Source organism: Pavona decussata, unplaced genomic scaffold (genome assembly GCF_977016875.1).
Source record: "Pavona decussata unplaced genomic scaffold, jaPavDecu1.1 SCAFFOLD_178, whole genome shotgun sequence".
Classification (NCBI taxonomy): domain Eukaryota; kingdom Metazoa; phylum Cnidaria; class Anthozoa; order Scleractinia; family Agariciidae; genus Pavona; species Pavona decussata.
Window position 1 is genome coordinate 390,962 of NW_028145588.1, and position 23,070 is coordinate 414,031.

A 23,070-nucleotide genomic window follows, 5' to 3' on the forward strand; every position below is an offset into this window, starting at 1 on the left:
TTTTCCTTTCCCGCGCGCAATTCAGAGATATAATAAATTTCTTACTAACCTCGTTTTCTCGGTCCGTACTGTAAGTTACAGATCCTAGTTTTTCCCGTTGATTTATGGCCCGCGCACTTGACACTTGGGCCATAAATCAATAGGAAAAAACTCGGTCCGCAACATAGAGTATGGACCGAGAAAACGAGGTTAGTAAGAGGTATGTATTTGCAAGCTCACATTGAAAGATCCTTTTCCTGGTAGCTGTCCAATGGCTGTTGATTCTTGGTCCTCATACAAACGCTCCCAATATACACTGCAGATATCATGTTACAAACCACCGGAAGTGACCCCGCCCTAGGTATTGGCTGTACCTGGACCATAATTCTCCGCGAGTGACCTTGTCGCAGTTGGAACACCCCGCCAGTTAAGTTGTCTTTTTGAAGGTGAAGTTCTACTGGTGCATAGACACCTTGGTCATTTATCTCCAGTATTTCCACCCATAGGTGCATCTTTCTCAGTAATTCACCCCATCTGAAACGAAAAGCTTTGCTGTTTGCCTCAAATGGTCAGGGTCGCCTATTTTTGGTGTCACCTCGCACGGCCAAAAAACTATTTGTAGCAATGGAAACGTCAAAATAATGGTTCAAGTTTGTTAACAATAACACCACTAGTACACAAAAACCAGTATATTGTATGAATTACGATTTTCGCAAACTTTAAAGGAGCAGTATCACGGCAGTGTCATTATTTCTAGTGTCACTATGAATAGCCAAAAAACTATGTTTTGTTAACAATCCTACTAGTGCACAGAAACTACTATTAATTATCTTTAGCTACGAATGGCTACGATGGCAATGGATTGCAACTTAGTTTTTCAAGAAGTTCCCGTGAATTTTGGAAAAGTCGCTAAAACTGATAATAGTTTATTTTTCCTCGGAGAAATCCTTTCATATTTTCTTCTCGGTGCTCTAAGAGCAATTTCAAATTAGAGAAAAGGTTCTTTGTCAAATATTTGAGCATTTTTACTAACATACAGCTAATGGACTGTATCCGCCTTTTATGATGACGTGGAACAGCGATTTTTGCCACCCTTAATGATTTTCGGTGTATTTACATGTAGGTCACATACTAGTAAGAAGCAAAGATAAGGGAGTGCGTTCGATGATCTCGACCCCAGACTCTCTCGTTTGCCAAGTAGGTGATGATGTCATCCGCCCCTGCAAAATCTGCGGGGGATGCCAGTTGCGCGTCCCAAGTTCCATTCATTCGTTGATTGTCCCACACAATCTCGACTCCAATGTGTATAAGGAGTGCGTTCTTTCTACATCGAACGCAATTAAAATCTAGGAAACAAAAAATCGACTACAACAATACCTGTCGTGAAGTCCTTTCTGTTGGGGCTCCACGTTCCAGTTGACTATTACTTTATTCTGTGAATCAAAGCCTTTCATTCTGTTGCCCCAGACTTCAATAGCAAGCGAACCCTCAGAAGCATACTCCACAAACTCGTCTGTGACCTCCATGTCAAATCGCTAAGCAACAGTTCATAAAGAGTATGAGGAATTATACGGTATAATCAAAGTCTCCTTCGCAGCCGTTTCTTGGGCTGTCACGCAACGCTCCCCGTGTTGCGTGACAGCCCATAAAACGGCTGCGAGGGAGACTAGTATAATCACAGTACGAATCATAAAACCCTCAACACTTTCGCTTAATCGTTTAAGCCTCAACAGTGACGAACATTTAACTTCAGTCACCTTACAATATCATTGCTTAATCAAACGAACAGACCGAGAGAATTAATATCGGAAATGATCACCAACGATAAACTGTTTGTTACATCACCTAAGATTATCATAGCTTAAAATTTCGTCATTTCCTGTAGCACTGTTTGTTATAGACTTTCTTACAAGTCGAGCTTAGAGAGCGCGAAGCGTGATTATTCAATGAGAAGCGGGCGAGCGACTTTGAGAAAGTCTATGTTTATTATAATAAAGAAAAGAAAGGGGTTTCTAACTTTTCGACTCCGTCCATGAAATCCTAAAGTTGGACCATTCAAATGAAACGGCTACTAAGTGGGTGATTTGTGAAATGCGCTTATTCAAACTTGGCAAAAGAATTCATTCGCTCTGAAGAAGGGCTAACGCTCGAAACGTCAGCACTCAAATCTCTTCACAGTGGCCAAATTACCTTTAGTTATCAACTCTGTTGATAAACCAAACATTCGTTTCTACTCCCCACCGACACAGCACCACAGTTCCTTTAGAAACTACCTCCTTATCCATTTTGGCAAAAGCTCTGTTTAAACGTATTTCTTAAGTACAACACATCATTATTCTGAAGTAAAATTGTAAAGAAAATGAAAGAGGAAATTTGTATAAACCTGTATGACATAAACTGAAAGGTTCACCCATAAAAAGTAGACGTTTCGTAACAACGTCAGACTGAAGAAATGGCTGCTAAATTCACCCCTGTAAGCGATATAGCTTACCTGTCTGTGTTCAAAAATCATCGTGTTGGTTTTCGGTCCTGGGTTGGAGATGCTAGCGTTGATGGGAGGGACAACAATCGTGTTATCATCATTCCAAAACTTGTACTGGCAAAACACGTAATTACACAGTGCCGGGGGGAGATCGTACGCCTCTATTACTCTGACTTCTACGTGCATCAAAGAACCTTTGGTAAGTTCGCCATCATCTTCGTCATCCTCGTCATGTATGACTAACATATCGTCCTCATCTCCGCTGGTTTCTTCGTCTTCGTCATTGTCTTCGTCTCTGGATTGTTTCCTTAATTTTCTCTGAGCTTTTTCTTTGATTACGAATGAAGAGAAAAGAAAGAATTAGGCATTCAACGCTTTCGGGTCACCACATTTGATTCCAAACTGTGGCAAACATTGAAAAATAGTTTTTATACTGGAATAAGATCTATGAAATGAGCGATCCAAATACATGGGTGAAGAAAATTTTCCACAGGATTTTGAAGAATCTTCACCTACCCTCATCCACTTAAAAAAACGTTAACTGATAAAAATGTTCAAAAACCCGAGTTGTAGTCGGCTGGTTTCACTGTCAAGTTTTGAACATTTTATGGCATCATTTCATTGTCCATAAGAGCATAGACCAAAGCAAACTACCGTCTATTTGTCAGTTTTTCTACAACAAGGTGAAAAAAAATGAACGGAATTCGCCTTCTTCTCCCTTGAGAAAGCGCGCGCGTTACTTCTGAAGTCATTTTTATTGTCTGCACTAAAATAGACAATAGCTATAAGCCAATCAGCGAGCGACAATTTTGACAGTTAATGCAATGAAGTGAGGAAAAAAGTCAAGCTTTGTAACGTAATACACTATTCCGTTAGTGGGAGTCCATTGCTTCTCTGTGCTTCCAGTTCTGACTTGCCCTCAATTCAGACAAGTCCAAAGGAATTAATGATGACAAACAAACGAGAAAAGTACCTGACAACCTCGAAACTTCCACCTTTAACCGGCCGCAAACCTGGCAAAAATCAAACAAAGCTTTCAGAAAACCTATCTACAAGGATTAAAGAGGCGGTTGCTTCAAAATGGCGAAGTGTAGGTCATTAATCCTGGAAATTCTACATTATTAAAATGACTCCTATCCAAAGGAAATCGACCAAGCAAAACTTGAATTAAAACACGAGGAGGATATCCTTAAGTGTGACCATTTCAGTGAAAGTTATTGAGAAGCAGTGTCCTTGGTGCTGTTTAGTTTACCTGCAAGGTAGTTCTCACTGTTGTTGTGTTTGTGGATGACCATTGAAATGAAAGCTACGGCACAATACTTTCCTGTGACACTGTTTTTAAACTTTCAATTTAAAGTCTGTCGACAAAATCCTACAGTGTGACCACTGATTCAAATGAAAGATGTTTAGCAGTACTTTCCTGTGGTGTTGATTATTTGCTGTACAAAGTGCTTCTAGCATTTAGGTCTGTGGATGAAATCCTAAAGAGTGACTATTCAAATGAAAGCTACTGAGCAGGACTTTCTTGTGGTGCCGTTCATTATACTGTACAAGGTGGTTCTAACTTTTGAGCCTGTGGATGAAATTCTGAAGTGTGACCTTTCAAATGAAAGCTACTGAGCAGTACTTTCTTGTGGTGCCGTTTATTACGCTGTACAAGGTGGTTCTAACTTTTGAGCCTGTGGATGAAATCCTAAAGTGTGACCATTCAAATGAAAGCTACTGAGCAGTACTTTCCTGTGGTGCTGTTTATTATGCTGTACAGGGTGGTTCTAAGTTTCAAGTCTGTGGATGAAATCCTTAAGTGTAACCATTCAAAGCTAAAGTATTTAGCGATACAAACTCTCCATTCTTACCTCTCCTTGTTGGCTGATAATTGGCGCAGCATACTCGTGATTCACGTCATGTAACAAACATTCAAGGAACACGTTAGCAACTCCGATCAGCGTGTGACATTCAACCTCAAAGAACAGGTCTAAGTTTTCATCCTGCCAAGAAAATGTACGTTAAAACTTAACGAGCTGACAAAGGAAAACAGGAAAAAAAACAAAAACAAAAACAGAAAGCTAGAAACTGAATAACTATATACATAAATTCCATAAATGATGGGCTTTTTATTTTAAGTGTACAGCATACAACAGAATTTTTTTATTTGTTTGATCAAATGTCAATGATGTTCTCCTATGAAAATCGAAAAAAAATCCTCAATTTTTCTTTCCGTTCATATTTTTGTCCACACAGTTTTCTTCCTCTGCACACGTAAAACAACTGAGGAATGGAGAAATCACGTGACTAGCGTTCCTGTATTGACGTCACAGTCCTATTATCTCCAGTCTCCTATCTTGCGCGGTATTGTACCCAACTGAAAGGGAAATTTGACAATTTTATACGCGTCAAACGTCGGGAAGAAAATTGACAAGGATTTTTTTTTGGAATTTCATATGAGAACATCATGAAGATTTAATTAAGCAAATAAATATTTTTTTTCCTATTAACGTTAAATACATGGATGGTGAGTGGGTGAGACGCTACGTACTGTCTCGGAGAATGGGATGTTTTCTTCCACACACTGATTGTACAAGTCCCTCATATCATAGATCTTGTTATTTAGTTTCTCTAGCGACCAAACTGAAAACAAAAACAAAAAAACAACCACTTTAAAAATGAATTAATTATTGATTGCGCAATTGGTGCACACTAGTTTTCAAAGAAGTGATTAACAGAAATATAAACCCAAGAAGCGAAGCTTCGAGGGCTTATTTACCATTTACCATATTACAAGCATTCCCTCTCTACAAGGCTCATAAGCTCGGATTCGTACAGTAGCTGTTAGTTTTAAGCACATTAAATTGCTAAGGAAACGTTCGGGCCTTATAGTACTGAAATAAGAGCCCCTTATCGCTTTCTTGTTCAACACTAAACTGTCATTGGAACAAAGTTACAGAGTACGGTTGGTTAATCCTGACAGCAAATATTTAAACTAAAGCCTTCCTATTTTCTCCATAAAAATCTCGCATGATGAACACAGTTCTAAACTGCAGGAACCGGCACAAACGTGAAAAAATCAGGACTTAGCAAAAAAAAAAAAGCCCAAATCCACTGAAGCCGCGAAATTTTAACAAATTTTTGGCGAGTAGAGGTGTTCTTTGCAAAGCTTCTTTTAAATACCTCATCAACTCCCATCCTTTAATTTCTCCTATTCTCATTTCTGCGAATTCACAGCTTACCACTAAACGTGACAGGACTGTGCAAGAAACTCACTTTGCGTTCCCTTGGATTTGTGCTTGACTACAATAGCGACCTCACTGCTGAAGCCAGACCTGCTTCGGCCAAAGCTCAAACTTGAAGTTGGTATCTGATTCAGAAAGAAATTTGTTTGATAAGTTGTTATCTTGTACAAATAAACAACCTCTTAAAACGCTTACCAAATGTGTATTACCGGTATATGTCTTACAGGAGGTTTCTCCATTTGAATCAGTGGATGAAATCCTAAAGTGTGACCATTCAAATAAAAGCTACTGAGCAGTACTTTCCTGTGATGCTGTTTATTATGCTGTACAAGATGGTTCTCCCTTTTTAGTCTGTGGATGAAATCCTAAAATGTGGCTATTCAAATGAAAGTTGCTGGGCAGTACGTTCCTGTGGTGCTGTTTATTATGCTGTACAAGGTACCTTGCAGTTTGGATAAAAACCCAATGTACATGTATGACCATTCAAACCAAACCTATTGTCCTTTCAGTTTTTTTAATAATCTGTTTAAACATGCATCCTTTCAGAAGTGAATGTAGAGCTCTGTACCTGCAGGGTCACTGCAAACTCAGTTTCCTTTCCCATCTCTTCACTTAACTGGTTTGCTTCTCTAAAGACAACAAAAGAAAGACGCTGATTAAAGAAAGGTGCATGCGAACGTTGTTCAGTGCAAGAACAAGGTAGGCAAGTATCAAGTTGGCAAGGTAGTACACGTATCTGTGTACTAGACAAAAATGGGCTTTGCAAACACATGATTTTTTTTTTCTCTTTTGTGTTTTTATTTTTCATCTTTTTTGTGTGAAACATACATGTAACGATTTAACTACAATTTAAGTATCTTTGTTGGTGTATAGTAACTCATACAAAAAATATCTGAAAAAAGCTTTGTCATTAATAATTTACAATTAATAATTATTTACCTCACAAGAGCATTGGCTTTAATGACCTCTTCTTTCAGTACCAAGGGTTTTCGTTCAAACTGGATCAAGTTTTCCCTGCTAGTAAACAAGAAAAAAGGAATAAAAATCTTGAGAAACAGATTAAGTCAAACTGCAACGTACACTAACATTAAAAAAAAGATCACCAGATTGTGATACTTTACAGCTGCATCACCTTGCAAAATCTCCTCACCGTAGAATACAGTATTCTGTAATGGTACTGATTACAAGAATTTGCTTGAAAATCAAAATATGTCATCTTGGTGATCCACATATGTTTGGTCAAGTTATAATATCGATTTTTTTTTTTCAAAAAAATTTCTGGCATTACCTTCCAACAAGAGAATGTTGGTTTTATCAACAGTTGACAAATAAAGGTAATTTGGCCACTGTGAAAAGATTTGAGTGCTGACGTTTCAAGCTTAAGCCCTTCGTTAGAGCGCCTGGAGAGGATTGTTTCTGAGGGGGGAGGGGAAGGGGTAGCTAACATACATGTACGCTCTTCAGGGTGGCCAAACTAAACATTCGTTTCCACTCCCTCTTACACTGTATCTTCTCATAAGAAGCTGTTAAAGGCAGCTTTGAAAGGAAAGTTGAAAATTGAACTGGAACTCATGACAGCTTTTGAAAAAAACAATAATATTATTGCTTTGTTTTTTCAAGCTTTTCAATTGTTGAAAAGTTGAACTTGAATTCTAACAATCAGGGGTTTCTATAAGAGCTGGCAACCAGTGGAATTCGCCATCTATATTAAGCAAATTGACCTAAATTCGCTGCCTACTTTCTCCAAAATTAATAAAATTAGAGTAAAATTGAACTTCCATTAGCCGCCTACTTTGCAGTTTTTGCCATCTGCTTAAAAACTTATTGAAACCTTGGAACAATACACAACATGTACAGCTGCAGATTCTAACCTGTCCTCACACCATGATACTCTAGATGAACCATATCCTGAACTGAATGAGCCAATACTTGACGCACGTTCCATAATCTGCCGCGGGCCCATTTGGTTTCTTAATTCTTCAATTTTTTCTTCATACATTTGACGCTGCTTGTCTAAAGCTCCTGAGAACAATTGACAGAGAGAAATTTAAAGTGAACTGTAGTGTCCATACCTCTTTGGGATTTAGGGGGTTAGGATTTCAAGCACACACTATTTTTTTTTCCACTGCGATAATCACATTAATTATATAAATGGCTCTCCCTGGATGAAGTCTCATAAAATGCCTGAAGTCATTGTGTGTACATGTATCTCTACCTCTAAACTTTCATATTTTAATTAACTATTATAATATCCTTTGATGCCATGTGTACATCTCATGTACTTCTAAAAGCAACACACTTTGTAAGCTTGAGGGATTTTTTTTTTCAGTTTTTTTTAAGCTATTTAATTATTAAAATAGATTTTACTTTTAAGAACAAGACAAAAATGCAGATAAACACCAGCATCAAAATGTGATCTTGTTAACATTTCAGCAGTCACTAAACTAAACATGCATACATGTAAAAGACAATAACTTCAATTTTGACGTCACAATCAAAAAGGATGGCAAGCAAAGCATTTTCTTCTCATAAGCACCCCCCTCCCAAAAAAAAAAAAAAACACTGAACACGACAGGGTGTTACATGATTTGAATGTATAGTAAACAAACACACATTTTTTTTAATTACCTTGCTTTTCAGCTTTGTATTGTTCTTCTAAGGCCTTCACAGAATCTTTAAGAGGTCCTGTATGATAGATTAAAAACAAGAACATGCAGAAACATAACCTTTATATTACAATTAATTATAAAAAGGCAAAACGAAAATAATATACAGTTGTGTGTGCATGTGTTGGAAGGCCAAGACTAACCATATGTTTCTACAGAATCAATGAAAAATAATACGTTTAAACAATATATTGACATTAATGTGAATTCACATCAACATACATTCAGTTCTACATGTATCTTACATTTTTAGCTAGTTAAAATATGAAACTTTTACTTTTCATCATCTGTGATAAAACTGTCATTGATTTGTATTAAGACAATACTGCTGTGCTAGGCAGTTAGTGTATCACATGACTGAATGTGACATCTGATATCCTGACTCGCGCGCGATGGATCGTACCCAGCCTCCCATTCAGTGTGTGAGAACTTCATTTCTCGCCTCTTTGGCAAGCTCAGCCGGCAACAAAAACATTTCTTCATTAAATCTTGCATAAACCAAAACTTGGTTCTGCGATGATTTCTATTCTCGGACTCACCTTTTTCCTTGTTTATTCAAAACTGTTGGATGGATCTGGATTTTGATTTCAAACTGCACTAATATATGGTTGACAATATTTTTATCTGTCTATCTCTCTCTACCTATCTATCAAATTGGACCTGATGAAACTAAAACAAATAACTATAACAATAAATATAATGGTGTTACATGTACCTGAACTAATCTCATTCATCATGAGCTCTGTCTGTGCAAACTGGAAATCAACTGGTTGTTCCACTTGCTGTTCACTCCCTGTATGAAACATGTACATGTACATTGTATAATAGCAAAACATAAATATGCCAGTAGCCACACATTTTACACTTAATAATCACATGCCTTCAGGGGTGTACAGTAATAAAAAAAAACATACAGCTTTATCCACAAACCTGGAAGACGTGGGCAATTAATTCTGAAATAATGATTGTTTCCCCAGAGAATACGGTCACCGTGCTTTAGCAAGGTTTTCTCTTCCACAAGTCTGCCATTAACACAGGTACTATAACACACAAGAAATGAGACCAATGAATTTATATGTCACCAATTTTGATTTAGAAGTTGACAAACAAAATGACCATGTCCCCTTGCCAAGTAGACACTTCATACCTTTGTCTTGTTTGTTTGTTTTGGAAAAGTAAATAAATAAATACTCCTGCCACCCCCACCCCTCGTCCCAAGACCCTCTCTTTGTACTTATCTGCCAAGAACAATAGTGTACTTGAACATACCCTTGACACTATGAAAGATGAACTTAAATTCACTCCCCAACCCACCCCACTGAACCACTTGTATCCATGTACATACATACATGTACAATAACTTGCCAAGTACATATCTGTTTACATGTAGTACAGTTAACATACCCTGTTTTTGCAAGTAATGAAACAGACTCTTCACTCAATGAAAACAGCCCAGATCACACACCTCCCTCACCCCTCTAGTATCTCTAATGGACATTGGATCACAAAGCCCATTTGCCAAGTACATGCTCTGTACCCTGTTTTTGCCCGTAAATACTGCACTTAATGAAAGCAGCACCACCCCTCCCCTCTCTTCATCCTGGTACCTCGCCCTCACTTCTCTAGAAAGGAGGACAAACCACATAGCCCACAATGCATCGCTTCCAACTATATTATCAAATTGTCGATGTCACATGATCTCCTCATTTCAAAATGGACTCGATGGAGGAACAAGCGCGGCAAGCGTCAATGTTCGGAAATCAAAGATGTTATATTCGTATTTCGTCGATACCGAGTATAGTTCCGTACTCACAGTGTTTAGTTTACCTTTTCTTAAGCTGAAATGTGTGTTTGGACGTGTGAGTTTCCCTGGATCTCTTTTGGAGCGGCGAATGACTGTTGTTTACCACAGCTGAGCACGCGTTTGCTTGATACAGCCTGATAAAGTGAAAATCTGGCTAAAATCTAGTTTGGAATTCCAGGTAAGAATCATTGAAAGTCATAAAAAGTGTACTGTCTGCTTAGAAAATCTAATAAATAGTTAACGTGTTGCTTTACCCATTGTTGTTGTTACGATTTGCAGATTCATCCAGATGAGGTCGAAGACGATCGAAGAAGAAATTACACTCTTTTCTTTTTGTATAAGAGTATTGTTTTTCCGGCCCAGGCTGAATATTCTTATTTTTCTGCCGATGTTAGGCTGAATATATTCTTGTGAATATTCTTAGATTATAGCGTGTGACATTTCCGTTTTAGAATGTATTGGGGTATCAAATGAATGTATAAGTGTACTAATACCTGTAGCGTTCATCAAACTGTCATTAGCATTGAAAATTTCGCTGGTGTAGATTTTTTTATCGTTTTATTGGTTAGTTCTGCCGTTTAGGGAAAAGAAGAATTTTGTAGTTTAGTTAAAAACATATAATTGTGAACATTGTATTTACAAATTTTCAACACAAAAAATATATTCTTTTCAAAATTTCAGCCTTGGGTTTATTCTTAAAATATTCTTCAAATTTTGCAAATTTCAGCCTTGATATTCTTATGAAATAGATTCTTACAAAAAAAGAGTATGCTCAAGCATTTGGGATTTCGATGTGGATGATGTAATGGATTAAAAACGGGGACTCTTAAGGGCGATTTTCACGGTACGACTTTGTCGCATGCGACAAGCTTACAACTGGCCTACAAAACGAATTGTTTTCATGTAAATCAAACCTACAACCTGCTTACGACTGTCATGTACATCACAAAAAATGTCCTAAGATTTTAAAACATGTTTTCAAATCCTACAACAATCGAAGTTATGGGCAATGTTGAATGACGAGAGTTGTGGTGTTTGATTTTTTGCACAGCGAGAGCAGCGCGCACTCTAGAAATCGCATGCGACAGTCGTAAGCAAAAGCTGTACTGTCTAAATCAGCATTTACTAATATAATGAAGCTTTTTGACAATATTAATTAAGTGTCATTACATTTTTTTCCAGTTTTATTCAGTTCTGCTATTCAGCAACATTCAGTGCAATCGTTTTAAGATACAGATTTTTAAACATATAATTTATATAAGCTTTTAAAACCAAAAGCCATTCGGATAACTGCAAATAATGTCAACACTATGTTGGACAGCTCTGGGTCCTCTGGGACCCACAAATTTATTGCTGGCTGCCTGAGTGTTTGCCACCTTCTAGAGAACTTAGTTACGAACTTTATCAAAAAAAAAAATCTAGCTGGGTACCACCATTTTCTGTTTTAGAGAGGTGTCCACCTTTAGAGTTTACAGTAATATTTATTTTCCTAACAATAAATTCAGTTATGTGGAGTGTTTATCAGTTTGCCTCGTGTTGTCTTTTCAGTTTTGTCCATATAACAAAAATGACAAAAACTGTAGTTTGTGACATTCAGGTAACCAAATCCCCATTTGCTTTGTTTGGTTAAGAAAAAAAATGCTCCCATGCTTTAACATTATTATCATCTTGAATTCTGTTTGATTGCATTGTTTGCATTTGGTATAGATCCCATTTTGGTCTTACAGGCAGTCATTTGAAATTTCAAATGAGAATCATGTACTTGTTTGGTGATTTTTTATATTCCATGATTTTGATTTATCATGACTGTGTAATGGGACATGAGGTGTTGACAACTGAGATGTTTACCAACCTCATGACAGTGGCCATATTTCCACATTTCGTTGCTTTTGGATTAAAACCAAAACAAAGTGTACAAAGCCTGTCTGAATCAGGTTACATCTCACCCGGGAAGGGTAACTGCATTATGAAACAAAGTGAAAATGTGTTACATCATGTATGCAGTGATAATTTCCTTGTTTGGTATTTATGTTACTCTTAATCCCTACATCATCAAGAGACAGTTTTCATTCCAGTAACTTATTCATGTTTGTTACATTAGCAAGCTCCCGCCAATAGTGTAACTCCATTGTTAGGTATAAACCTTGTACAACCAAGTCTTTGTAATAATAATTTATTAGTCACTTCAGTGCAAATAGTGGTATCAAGTGTAAGAACTTGGATTTCCAAATCCAACAAGATCACAAGTACATACTAGAGCTGATGTATGTGTTGTGATTTTATTTATCTTTTTTGATTAATTTCTTATTTGAATTTTCTAAACTGTAAAAAAGAAAAACTCAAATCAGAAAGAGATAAAGCCACAGCATCTACACAGTTAGCATGAGAAAAAAAATCAGGGGGGTTGGGGCGAGGTAGTTTACAAGACAATTACTGACAGATGGTATGCCTGTGGTAAGCAGGGAGGTGGGTCCTTCCAACTACGAAGATGGAACTTTCTTTCCTCTGATTCAGTCACAGCCCATGGAGACATAAACGGTGATTATGTGTATCATTGCCATCTCAAATTCAGATCTTGCATCAAATGAAGAATATGCCTCTTCAGAGCAGCATTCATTCAGAGTCCAATTAAAAAAATGGTAAATCTGTGTCCATCCTTTAGCAAAATTCCCTGCAATGTGGAGTAAGTGATTAACAAAATGACAAAAAAAAATTAGCACTCCAGATATGTAGATGCACTTGCTGTTAGAAGAATAGTGATTATTTAAAGATTGACAAAATAGATATGGCAGTCACTCAAATAAGTGTTGCCCCTAAAATAATAAGAAGGGGCACTGAAGAAGTGCAGCACTAAACAACCGGAATATTATAAGCACTCTCTTTAGCACAGGGCCTCTCACTAACAAGATTTTTCGTTTTTCTCTTACATATTATTTTAAATAGGTATATAATGTTTTATATACATGGACACCCTCCCTCCAATAAGCAGTGCCCATGAGTAAGGGCCGCACAACACAGTTGCCACATCCCATGCATGAGTTTAAGTAAATACAATACCTTTTGCAAAAGGCTTTCTTTTCCCTGAAAAGCCAACGTTCTTCGCGCAGGTCTTTTCTCGCTTTCTGGTTCCAGCAAAGGTCAACTTCACGTGGCCTTTGTTCGGGGTACTACCACTCGCAAACATATGGACGTTTCTCTCGTTCATCCATTAATGATAAATTGATCTAGAAAAATAAGAGAAGAAAGGTAATAAAAAGATCTAACCAAATATCTGATAAGAACGTCTCGAAAACAAACGATCAAATAAAAAACCCGTAAAGATTTAGAGCAGGGTTGCATCATTGGCGTTACTCGGGGTGCCAGAGGTTATTTTCTTCGCGAGAGAGAAAGAGAACCGCGGCGAAGCCGCGGCAACAAGGCGCAAACACACCTCGAGAGCACATAATGATGCCGAAAAATACCAAACTTTGCGGCGATAAAACACATTGAAATCGTGAGGTACTTCGAGGTTCCAAAATCGAAATACTTTCAAAATTATCTTATTTTGCTATTCCTATTATCTATGGGCCAAAAGATTTCGAAAACAACGTTCACTTACCACGATTGTTCGGGATCATTCAGCCATCACGCAATTTGCAATCAAAATGAGGTCGGAAAAATTAAACTAAAAGAAGGACAAAAAGATTGTTTTTTGAGCTAGAGACAGAAGTTTTATGGGAATAATACAATAAAGATTCACAGAAAGCGAGAAAACTAACCTTTACACAGTTTGATCACTGTCAATTCGGCGATTGAAAAAGCTCGTTGGAAGCACTCCTCGGCCGACTGAAGCCATGAGACGGGTGAAATTTTAAGTGCAAAGCATTATGGGGCGCTTGGTTTCTCCTCCTTTCTTCTCTAGTATCTCTTGTGAATGGATCACAAAGCCCATTTGCCAAGAATGTGCTCCATACCCTGTTTTTGTCAGTAAACACTGCACTCAATGAGAGCAGCACCACCCCTCCCCCCTCCTCATCCTACCCCTCCCTCACCCCTCTAGAATCTCTTGTGGACATTGGATCACAAAGCCCATTTGCCAAGTACATGCTTCGTACCCTGTTTTTGTCAGTAAACACTGCACTCAATAAGAGCAGCACCACCCCTCCCCCCTCCTTATCCTACCCCTCCCTCACCCCTCTAGTAGTATCTCTTATGAATGGATCATAAAGAACATTTCCCAAGTACATGCTCCATACCCTGTTTTTGCCAATGGTGTAACAGAAACTTCATTCTCTTCAATATCCAGTTGACAATGTTCATGCAAAATCCCCAGGCCACCCAGCTGAATATCCTGTAACCAATAAAATATTAAAATGATACAAAATTACATGTAATCGGTCTTAATGGGCCAAAGCCAAACACAGATCTGTCCCTGGATTTCTGTTAATGGGATAATTACAACGACTACAATCGTGGACCAAACTTGTTAAGAAAATTGCACATTTTGCGCATACATGTATGTATTTCAATGTACATGTACAGCTGTACAGTATACCTTAAGGAAAACACTGCCTGGAGAGTAGCAAACCTTCACAACCCCCTCCCCCTAACTCAGTGTTGCTTTGAAGGCCAGATGATGGGGTGGCTGTGTTGTTGACGCATCATTGTAGTGGTAGAACTTGGAGATCGACTAAAAGTTAATAATCTTAACAGTTTTGTCCACGATTGTACTAGTAAGTCCTATTCTCTCATATAAAAGTGAAGATGTTCTCGTTACACCTTTAAGAGAGAAAAATGTATGGTTTTGTTGTTCAAATATAAAAAAAAAACCTGTAAAAGGGGGGGGGGGGGGGGCATCTTGTTACTTTTTAAGGCATTGCCTGCAAAAAATAAACATGACAGGAAAGTTGGGTACCAGACGACTCATTAGATAAAGATTAGCACCTCTTATGGGTGAAAGCAAATATTTACATGTACACTGTAACTTGTACTGTAGCATCATACTCACATAACTGGTTCCTTACTGTAGCTATTAGCAGTTCCTTAGCTTTGACACCTCTCCCTCCCTCCTTCTCTTCTCAAGGGATACAACTTCAAATGCACTCAATTGACAAGTGAAAACTACCATCAGTGTTATTCAAAACTCACCGGATTGTGTGCTGCATCAGGTCTTCCAACAAGAGTATGTTCCTACCAAATTGGAAAAAATTATTTTAATAAAAGTCTGTGTAATAAATGGGCATACATGTACATTGTAGATCTTCATTACTGTTAACACAGTGTACTTTTGCAGTTTCCAAAAACCATTTCTTACAAAATTAAACTGCAGCTGAAACTTGAAATTTAGTGCTCAGAGAAAGTCAGTTTAGTCAGACTAACCTTTAAATAGTAAACAAGCAGTTCATTCATTGATGGATCAGCATTCAAATTGACAAGATAAAACTTTGACTTTTCAACTGCAATCCCAGATGACTGCACTGAGATGCCCATCTCTTCAAGTGCCTTGTGTCTTTCCTGTGAATAGAAATACAGTAATTCAGATAAACTTCCACCCACTTTTAGGCCACTTAGAAGAAGCAATGAGAGTTTTTAAGTCATTTAAGATTTCAGAGTTGATGGGAGAATCTGCAAATTCACTGGACAATGTACATGTATGTACATGTATGCTGTATACTGTTAAGTACACTGTAGTTGAGTTATTGTAACACTACAATTTGCGATGAATGCCATGTAGAAAACACACACACGTACAGCTGTACATGCATGCAAACAATGTGAATTGGCTTGATATACATGTAGCGGACAAGTTTCATCAGTACAGTCATTGTAACAAGAGAGGCATACAATGTACAATCTTTTTAATTTGAGCTTGTACAAGTAAAATTGTGATGCAGCCTACATCTGTGAGTGAAGCAGGTTACAGTGTATCTGCCAGTTTTAGATCATGGACTGCATGTACAGGTGTACTGTATAATAGCTCATTTGGCCTGAGTGAGCTACAGTTACCAGTTACAACACAGCTCTGTTACCTGCTGGATTTTTTCTGTTTGTTTTTCCTTCTGTTCCCACGTCATAGTGCATTCACTCATCAGCTTCTCACTTTCAGACAACATCTCTTCAATCTCGATGGTTGTCTCACCAGGTTCAACAATGTGTGACTTTCCAGCAATCTTGGCTGCCAGCATCCTCTTCAGACGATCAACCTCTTCACGTAGCTCACGGATAATCTAGAAAAAAGAACAAAATTGATAGATGCATTGTTTCAGTAAGAGGCACCAGGCTGGCATGCTCCAAAAAAGAACAAAATTGATAGATGCATTGTTTCAGTAAGTGGCACCGGGCTGGCATGCTCCAAAAAAGAACAAAATTGATAGATGCATTGTTTCAGTAAGTGGCACCAGGCTGGCATGCTCCAAAAAAGAACAAAATTGATAGACGCATTGTTTCAGTAAGTGGCACCGGGCTGCCATGCTCCAAAAAAGAACATCTGAATTCTTGCAACAGGAGTCGAACCTAAGAACTTCTGATTACTAGTTCAGATGCTCTACCACTGAGCTACAGGAGACTCGTGGGAGGTTAGGCCATTAAACTAGGTTCATGGAACAAATATCCTGCATACTGCTAGGATTAGCATGTCGAACGCATGGTATATTTTCAGCCTGATGAATGAATGAGAATGATGTATTATTCAAGAAAGAGACACAGGCATACTCGGAAAAAAGATCCGAGTTGAACCTAAGACTATTAGATTACTAGCTCAGATGCTCTACCACTGAGCTACAGGTAACTCCTGGGGTTATCCTGCTACAGTACCGCCTAGAACTATAGACCCATTTGCCGCGTCGTTGCCGCGGGACCTACTCGTGGGTTTCCCTCGATATTCCTGCAGTAGGACGTTTTTTCCCTCAGTTTGGTTGCGGTATGGCTCCAAAGTTGCCGCGGGAAAGTTCACCTAGGTAAAACCTCGGTAAAGGAAAGACGCGGTAGAGTTTGAATACGCTTTTGTCTCCTTTGCTTTGTGTTTTGGTTCGTCAGCTTCTAATGGCAAAATCGCACCGAAGAACGTTAACTGGGGATGACGATCATGTGCGATAGACATAGGATTCTCAGCCCTTGAAGGCTTGAACCATTTGAAGAAAATGAGAATCCGTTTTCGAGTATCCAACCACACTTGAAAAATCCTTTGAGGAAGATTCTGATTTAATATCTCAAGACTCGGTATACCCAAAATATTTGAAGACTTCTTGTGGACAATGCGCAATATTCACTATCGAAGCGTGCAGATTTGCTCAAGAAAAAACAAGCAAACTTGAATTTTCGACACAGTCCGTGGAGTTCCGTTTGCCGGACCTTTTAAAATCATTTATAAATTGAAAACAAATAATATTTCGGCATATTTTGTGCCGCTCTGAGAGCCCAAAAAATTGCAATTCCAACACATTGTCGGTCATTGTCACTCGGACTCCTGACGTGACAAGCTGTTTGATGCAACACGGCAGTGTTCCAGAATGTTAGACAGTTAGTCCGCTGTTTACTTTGTATTTTTTGCCAAGTTATTTCAATTTTAAGTTAGGAAAAGCAAAAGGAAAAATAACTGACCTACGAAATTTACGGATTATAAAACATATGCTCGCGCATGACGACGTTATTGTAACTTGAAACCCTTGTGTCGACTTCGCAAATTTTGTCGCTTGTGTCTACAGTCTATTTTAAACCTCTTTCTTCTATGTTCTTTCTTCTATGTTCAGAGCGATAATATGGCTAGAAATTAGCGTGATCGAGCGAGACTGGTTTTACGCCGTTTACGCGGTGAACGTAACATTTGCTAGGCTGTGTTATGGCCGAGAATGGAACGATACATCAACGTGATAGTTAAAAAAATATTTACCTCCTCTGGGTTTGTAGACCATGAATTTTGCAATGCACGAATATGGGCGATAATATGGCTGGCTCTGAGCGTGTTCCAAGCATGAAGAGAAACCAACCGAACGTTCGTGAAGATGATCGATTCGCATATTTCGAGGATCTTTTAATACGAGTATTGATACGGCTATAAATTCTTTTTGGCGAAATACTTGACTCCGAGTGCAAATATCAGAAATATAACCTACACGAAATAAAATACAATAAAGAATTGGGGTAGAATCACGCACTGCTGAACTAACAAACAATTCAAGCAAAGAGATAGTTGATACCTATCGCATGATCAAAAGGTATCCGGTCAACTCGCCTACGTGCAAACTCGCCTACGAACAAACTCGCCTACAACTTGTCAGCTCGCCTACGTAGGCAACTTCTCTTCCTGACATAGGCGAGTTCACTCAAGTAATGTATGTCTTTTAAATAACTTTATGTTCTATCTAACTCGTTCTTTAATCCATAAACCTAAACAAGCGTGCTATGTTCTAAATTCGCCTACGTAGGCGTAGGCGAGTTGGCATAGGCGAGTTTGCACGTAGGCGAGTTGACCGGTATTCGATCAAAAACTCGACTTTCCTGATTGGCTGTTGTTTTGAAATCTTATCCCGTTACGTTAGCGCCGGGCAGTTCAAGTAGGAAATTAAGCTCTGCATTCAAACGTTTGACCGTTTAGCTCCATTTTCTTCAAAATAATCTTTTTGACTGTGTTAGTTTCCGAAGATATGGATGGAATTTTGCTTGCTTACATATACTTTCACAGCGATAAAAAAGTCAGTGTATCAAATTCTCGTTGTACCCTGGCCGGTGGATGAATTCAAAGAGCTTGGTAAAACTGGCGCATTCAAGAGAAGCAAACGGCTTTCCTCGGGATTCATTTATTCTCCATGTACGTCCCAAACGTAAGTATAATGATAAAATGATTGATATACTTTACCTGAATTCCCACTGGATGGAAAACGATCAATTCACGGCTATAAATATGTACCTGCATGTGGGGTTGTTCCGATGATAATGCTGTTTTCAGCGCGCGCTTTTAACGGTTAAACTTGTTTTAGCGATGAATCATTAGTGCGTGCTCAAATGATGCTCAAACGGTGTTGTTAAAAAGCTGACCAACACTATAGCAGCTCTAAATTATTTCTTCGTTTTCTACGTTGTTTTTCAGAATGCGTGATGCGTTCCTGCAAACCAAAAGGACCGCCCCGTAACCAAAACAAATTTAATTAAAATTAACTCTTTAGGAATCAAGTTAGCTGTTCAAAACAAAAGCTTCTGGTGCAGCAAGGGAAACAGCAGGAAATAAACGGCACACCTTGAGCGACTCTTCTTTTCTTTTATAATATAAATATTTTGTAGGTAACAGAAAAAGGTTTACGGTTAATACCCAGCAAAATACCGCCCGCTACGTGTAAACAAGGCGTTTCGCGGCTTATGTACTCGACAGATCGGAGTGAGCTAGAATGAGGTATTGTAAAGTTATACTCGGTTTGTCTGTCATAATTTCAAAGTCACAATGGCACCAAGTAGGCTAAATCAGTTTTGCTTTTGAATAGCCTTTCGAATAGCCGTGTATTTGTTTCAATTTCCAGTTGTTGTATCGAAGAGTCGCAAACAGAAAACATCGCGGGTAGAGTACACCACCTAGATCAAAAGATAAACAATTTAACTCACATATGTCAGTTCACTTCGTAGCAAACATCCCACTAATTCTGATGTTTCAGTTACCTCAGGAAGTACTATTAAATGCAGAAACGTTTAATTTTGTTAAAATATATTGTAGCCATAATTTGTAGTCATTGCGTAGATTTATAATAAACGAGTTTTTGACGCGAAGTACGACAGGTAGTTAATGTGTACGTGCTATTTTTATTATCTGGTGTTGCCTTACCTACATTATAATTTAGGCCATAATACTGCCCGACTCTAGCGAAACAAATTCAAGCCATAATTTCAGCGAAACATCAGCAATACAAATGTCTCGCTCCATTCCCGTTCATTTATCGTTCAAAATGTCACGCTCTTGCAAGCCTGATTAGTGTTTGGCTTGTGTCTCGCTTATTTGTCTCGGTGGATTCTCGCTCACGTATCGTTCAAAATGTCACGCTCTTGCAAGCCTGATTAGTGTTTGGCTATGTCTCGCTCATTTCTCAGGCCGGAATCTCGCTCGTGTCTCGCTCAGAATTTTCATACGGGACTGCAACAAGAATAATGCTCCTTCTCAATATCCGATTTTTTAGAACACAAGCTTGCTCTAAAATTCAGGAGACATTTTTAGCAGCTGTTTGGTCGGACACGTACAAAAAAAGCTGACGAATCAGAAGCAGCGGTTCCCACGAGTGCAAAACAAACGTCAAACTTGCTCCTATGCAAATTATGGTTAATTCACAAGACGTATGCCCCGTCGCTTGTATCGAAATGAACAAATTAAGAAAACCAAATTTTAAAAAAGGGATTTTTTAAGACAATTCAGCGAACTCTCTTTCGTAAACTTACACTGAGTGTTTTGAAAAGCAGGTAAATCAACGTACACGTATTTCATACCCTCTGAGATACATGTAACAAGCTTCTTTCAAGTGTTGGATTGTTAGTTACTTTTATTACATGTATCTCTGAAAAGACGGAATACAAACACTTGACGAGGCATAGATTCAGGATTTCAATATTTGAATTATTACGCGAACTACCCAACGCCATTTTGACTTCAAATTACTCCTTCGATTAAGCACCGATTCTTCGCACCTCGAACACTTGCGGTATAAATGTCTTCACTCACGCTAACGCTTATTTTGGAAATGGAACGAGTCCCCATTGTTCTTTCCCGCGGCACGCCTCGTCTTTTCGCCCGCGGCAAATTTACCGCGGCACACTCCACCTCGTCTTCACCGCCGAACGACCGTGTTTTCACCTAGGTGGACGCGCGGCCACTACCCGCGGTAAAGACGAGGTATGCCCTAGTCCTGATGGGTCAATAGTTCCAGGCGGTACTGTACTTATTGAAAATTCACTAACAAGAGAAACATCAAATTAATAATTATACCCAGGCAGTACAAGAAAGGTATCCATTGACATCCGCACACAGACAAAACATTTCTGATCTCCTTGATTATTTCATACCTTGGCGTTTGGATCTTCGTTTACCACAGCATGATTCACAATGCGTTTCGCTCTGTCAGCATAACGCAATGTTGAGAGAGTTTCTTCATAATTATCAGCAGATGGACTCAATGTAGCCACCATCACAGTTTTACTGTTACCACCCAGATTGTCCTAACAATAAAACAAAATCAATTATGAATACAGTATGGCTGAAGGTCTATCTAGACATGACTGTATCACAGTTATCAATCAGTAATCAGCTCAGATGAGTACTAAGTACTAAATAAATGTTGTAGTTTCTGATGTTATCCTGACCAGTTTTTTTGTAGAATACATGTATCTGCACAGCTTCAATGTACATGTAAAATGTTGAATTCTGTGCTTAATAAAGTGTTATTATTATCATTATTATTATTATTATTATTATTATTATTATTCTCTCTGACACAAACATCAAGAGATGGCTTTAAAATTCCCATGCAGTGATGTTTATCAACAACAGCATGCATGTATGTTCTTCAGTCACAAAGTACTTCCCAAGAACAACAACCACCTCTTTCTCAACATTTATCAAGATTATTGTAAAAAAAAAAAAAATCAACAGCAATTGCTGTCAATCGACTTGCTAAAGATGATATTGTTAGTACTGTACATTCTAAGGAGAAATTAGATTATGGTCACTGCTCAGGCTTAAATGGTTAAGGGAGAACCTGGCCCTGATTAACAAACAATAACACATTACCTTCAGTAGCCAAGTTAGAACAGAATCTCTGTAGGGTACATGAGCTGCTTTCTTTGATCTACCTCCAGACTGAAAAACAACCCACGCACACAAGTCTGGTTAGATTTACTTAACACTGCTACTTTAATTTATTTTTTTTGCAGATGTGCTTGAATTTCTTAATCAAGAATCTGACTTGTAAAATCTACCCTATATAATATTTGACCCTTAACCTCTCAGAATTTCCACATGTTTGACATTCAAATTCTTTGAATTTTTTTAAATTTTTTCATAGACTATGACAACCCCAAAACGTTGTTCGGTTTTATCATTTATTTTTACTTGTCTTTGTATAACCAAACCTTTACTTATTAATTTTTTCAAATAAATTAATATTTAATTATTATTTTGTAACAAAATTATAATTTATTTTAAAGATTTGAAGTCAAGAAATTTCAACAAGTTTGGGAATACATGTAACTATGAGGAAAGCGTGGTGTAATAATTAATTTTATACACTTACATTATAAAACAGTGAGAGCCTACAATGTACATGTATAATATAATAACAGAAAATTGAAGCACCGCAAAACATATTATACTATTATTGAGAAACTGCTTAGTACAGTTTCATGTACATGTACATGTAACTTTTAACTGATTGGCCAATACAATTGTACCTTAGAATTTGAAGTCACATTTTACAGAGTGTACAATGTACAGTACTGCCTGAATCCATATGTACATCGGCCGCGGGTTTCACAAGGTGGATGCAAGGGCAGTGCACGCGTTTTGCCCTTGCGTCCACCTCGAGAGGAACGAACGAAGCACGAGACGAAACCGGGACGAAACCTAGGGAATAACGCGTTCTTCAATGGCACCGTCTTCGTGCTCTTAATTGTATTTGTTTGCTCTTTGATTGCATTTACCCAAGAGATTTTCACGGAAACCACAGCCACCTCTAACGATCTCATCGATGCATCGCTCACGGCTTGAGCTACTGTCACTCGAGATCAAGGTGTACGTCAATATGAAGAACTTTGAAGTTAAACTTCGACCTTTTCACGCATAACTTATTATTTATCGCTCAGTAAATCTCCTATCAAAGTATCCTTGCAGAACTCGAAATTTTTCGAACAAACTGATTGAAAATGGCGAATGAAGCCTTGTCTGTGTTGTCACGCTTCAGATAA

At 38.2% G+C, this 23,070-nt stretch overlaps 1 protein-coding gene and 2 long non-coding RNA genes across 10 annotated transcripts in view; 1 reads left to right on the forward strand and 2 right to left on the reverse strand.

The window, feature by feature from the left end:
- Nucleotides 1-19,893, forward strand: part of LOC146463362 (uncharacterized) — a 403,676-nt gene extending 383,783 nt beyond the window's left edge. The window contains exon 2 of the long non-coding RNA XR_014856917.1: nucleotides 18,836-19,893. This is a non-coding gene — a long non-coding RNA (uncharacterized LOC146463362). The remainder of the gene's footprint in view (nucleotides 1-18,835) is intronic.
- The window catches only part of LOC146463380 (kinesin-like protein KIF13A), a 54,538-nt gene that overhangs the window by 17,309 nt on the left and 14,159 nt on the right, over nucleotides 1-23,070 (reverse strand). For 4 of the 7 annotated variants that reach the window (XM_085084472.1, XM_085084469.1, XM_085084474.1 and 1 more), the window contains 19 exons: nucleotides 21,899-21,967; nucleotides 21,175-21,327; nucleotides 16,170-16,367; nucleotides 15,520-15,654; nucleotides 15,289-15,330; nucleotides 14,397-14,491; nucleotides 9,288-9,397; nucleotides 9,073-9,150; nucleotides 8,320-8,376; nucleotides 7,563-7,713; nucleotides 6,631-6,708; nucleotides 6,260-6,320; nucleotides 5,723-5,816; nucleotides 4,998-5,089; nucleotides 4,318-4,449; nucleotides 3,435-3,474; nucleotides 2,471-2,790; nucleotides 1,357-1,514; nucleotides 220-513 (listed from right to left, as the gene is read on the reverse strand). In XM_085084472.1, coding sequence (XP_084940598.1) covers nucleotides 220-513; nucleotides 1,357-1,514; nucleotides 2,471-2,790; nucleotides 3,435-3,474; nucleotides 4,318-4,449; nucleotides 4,998-5,089; nucleotides 5,723-5,816; nucleotides 6,260-6,320; nucleotides 6,631-6,708; nucleotides 7,563-7,713; nucleotides 8,320-8,376; nucleotides 9,073-9,150; nucleotides 9,288-9,397; nucleotides 14,397-14,491; nucleotides 15,289-15,330; nucleotides 15,520-15,654; nucleotides 16,170-16,367; nucleotides 21,175-21,327; nucleotides 21,899-21,967 — 2,357 coding nt within the window. The remainder of the gene's footprint in view (nucleotides 1-219; nucleotides 514-1,356; nucleotides 1,515-2,470; nucleotides 2,791-3,434; nucleotides 3,475-4,317; nucleotides 4,450-4,997; nucleotides 5,090-5,722; nucleotides 5,817-6,259; nucleotides 6,321-6,630; nucleotides 6,709-7,562; nucleotides 7,714-8,319; nucleotides 8,377-9,072; nucleotides 9,151-9,287; nucleotides 9,398-14,396; nucleotides 14,492-15,288; nucleotides 15,331-15,519; nucleotides 15,655-16,169; nucleotides 16,368-21,174; nucleotides 21,328-21,898; nucleotides 21,968-23,070) is intronic. The other 3 variants (XM_085084470.1, XM_085084471.1, XM_085084473.1) reach the window with 3 other exon arrangements.
- LOC146463381 (uncharacterized) lies at nucleotides 12,487-14,005 on the reverse strand. Of its 2 annotated transcripts, XR_014856916.1 has the most exons (4): nucleotides 13,920-13,981; nucleotides 13,760-13,825; nucleotides 13,219-13,385; nucleotides 12,487-12,832 (listed from the first exon to the last, which is right to left on the reverse strand). It is a non-coding gene; the product is annotated as an uncharacterized LOC146463381 (long non-coding RNA). The 2 variants fall into 2 exon arrangements; XR_014856915.1 differs by having other exon boundaries at nucleotides 13,760-14,005.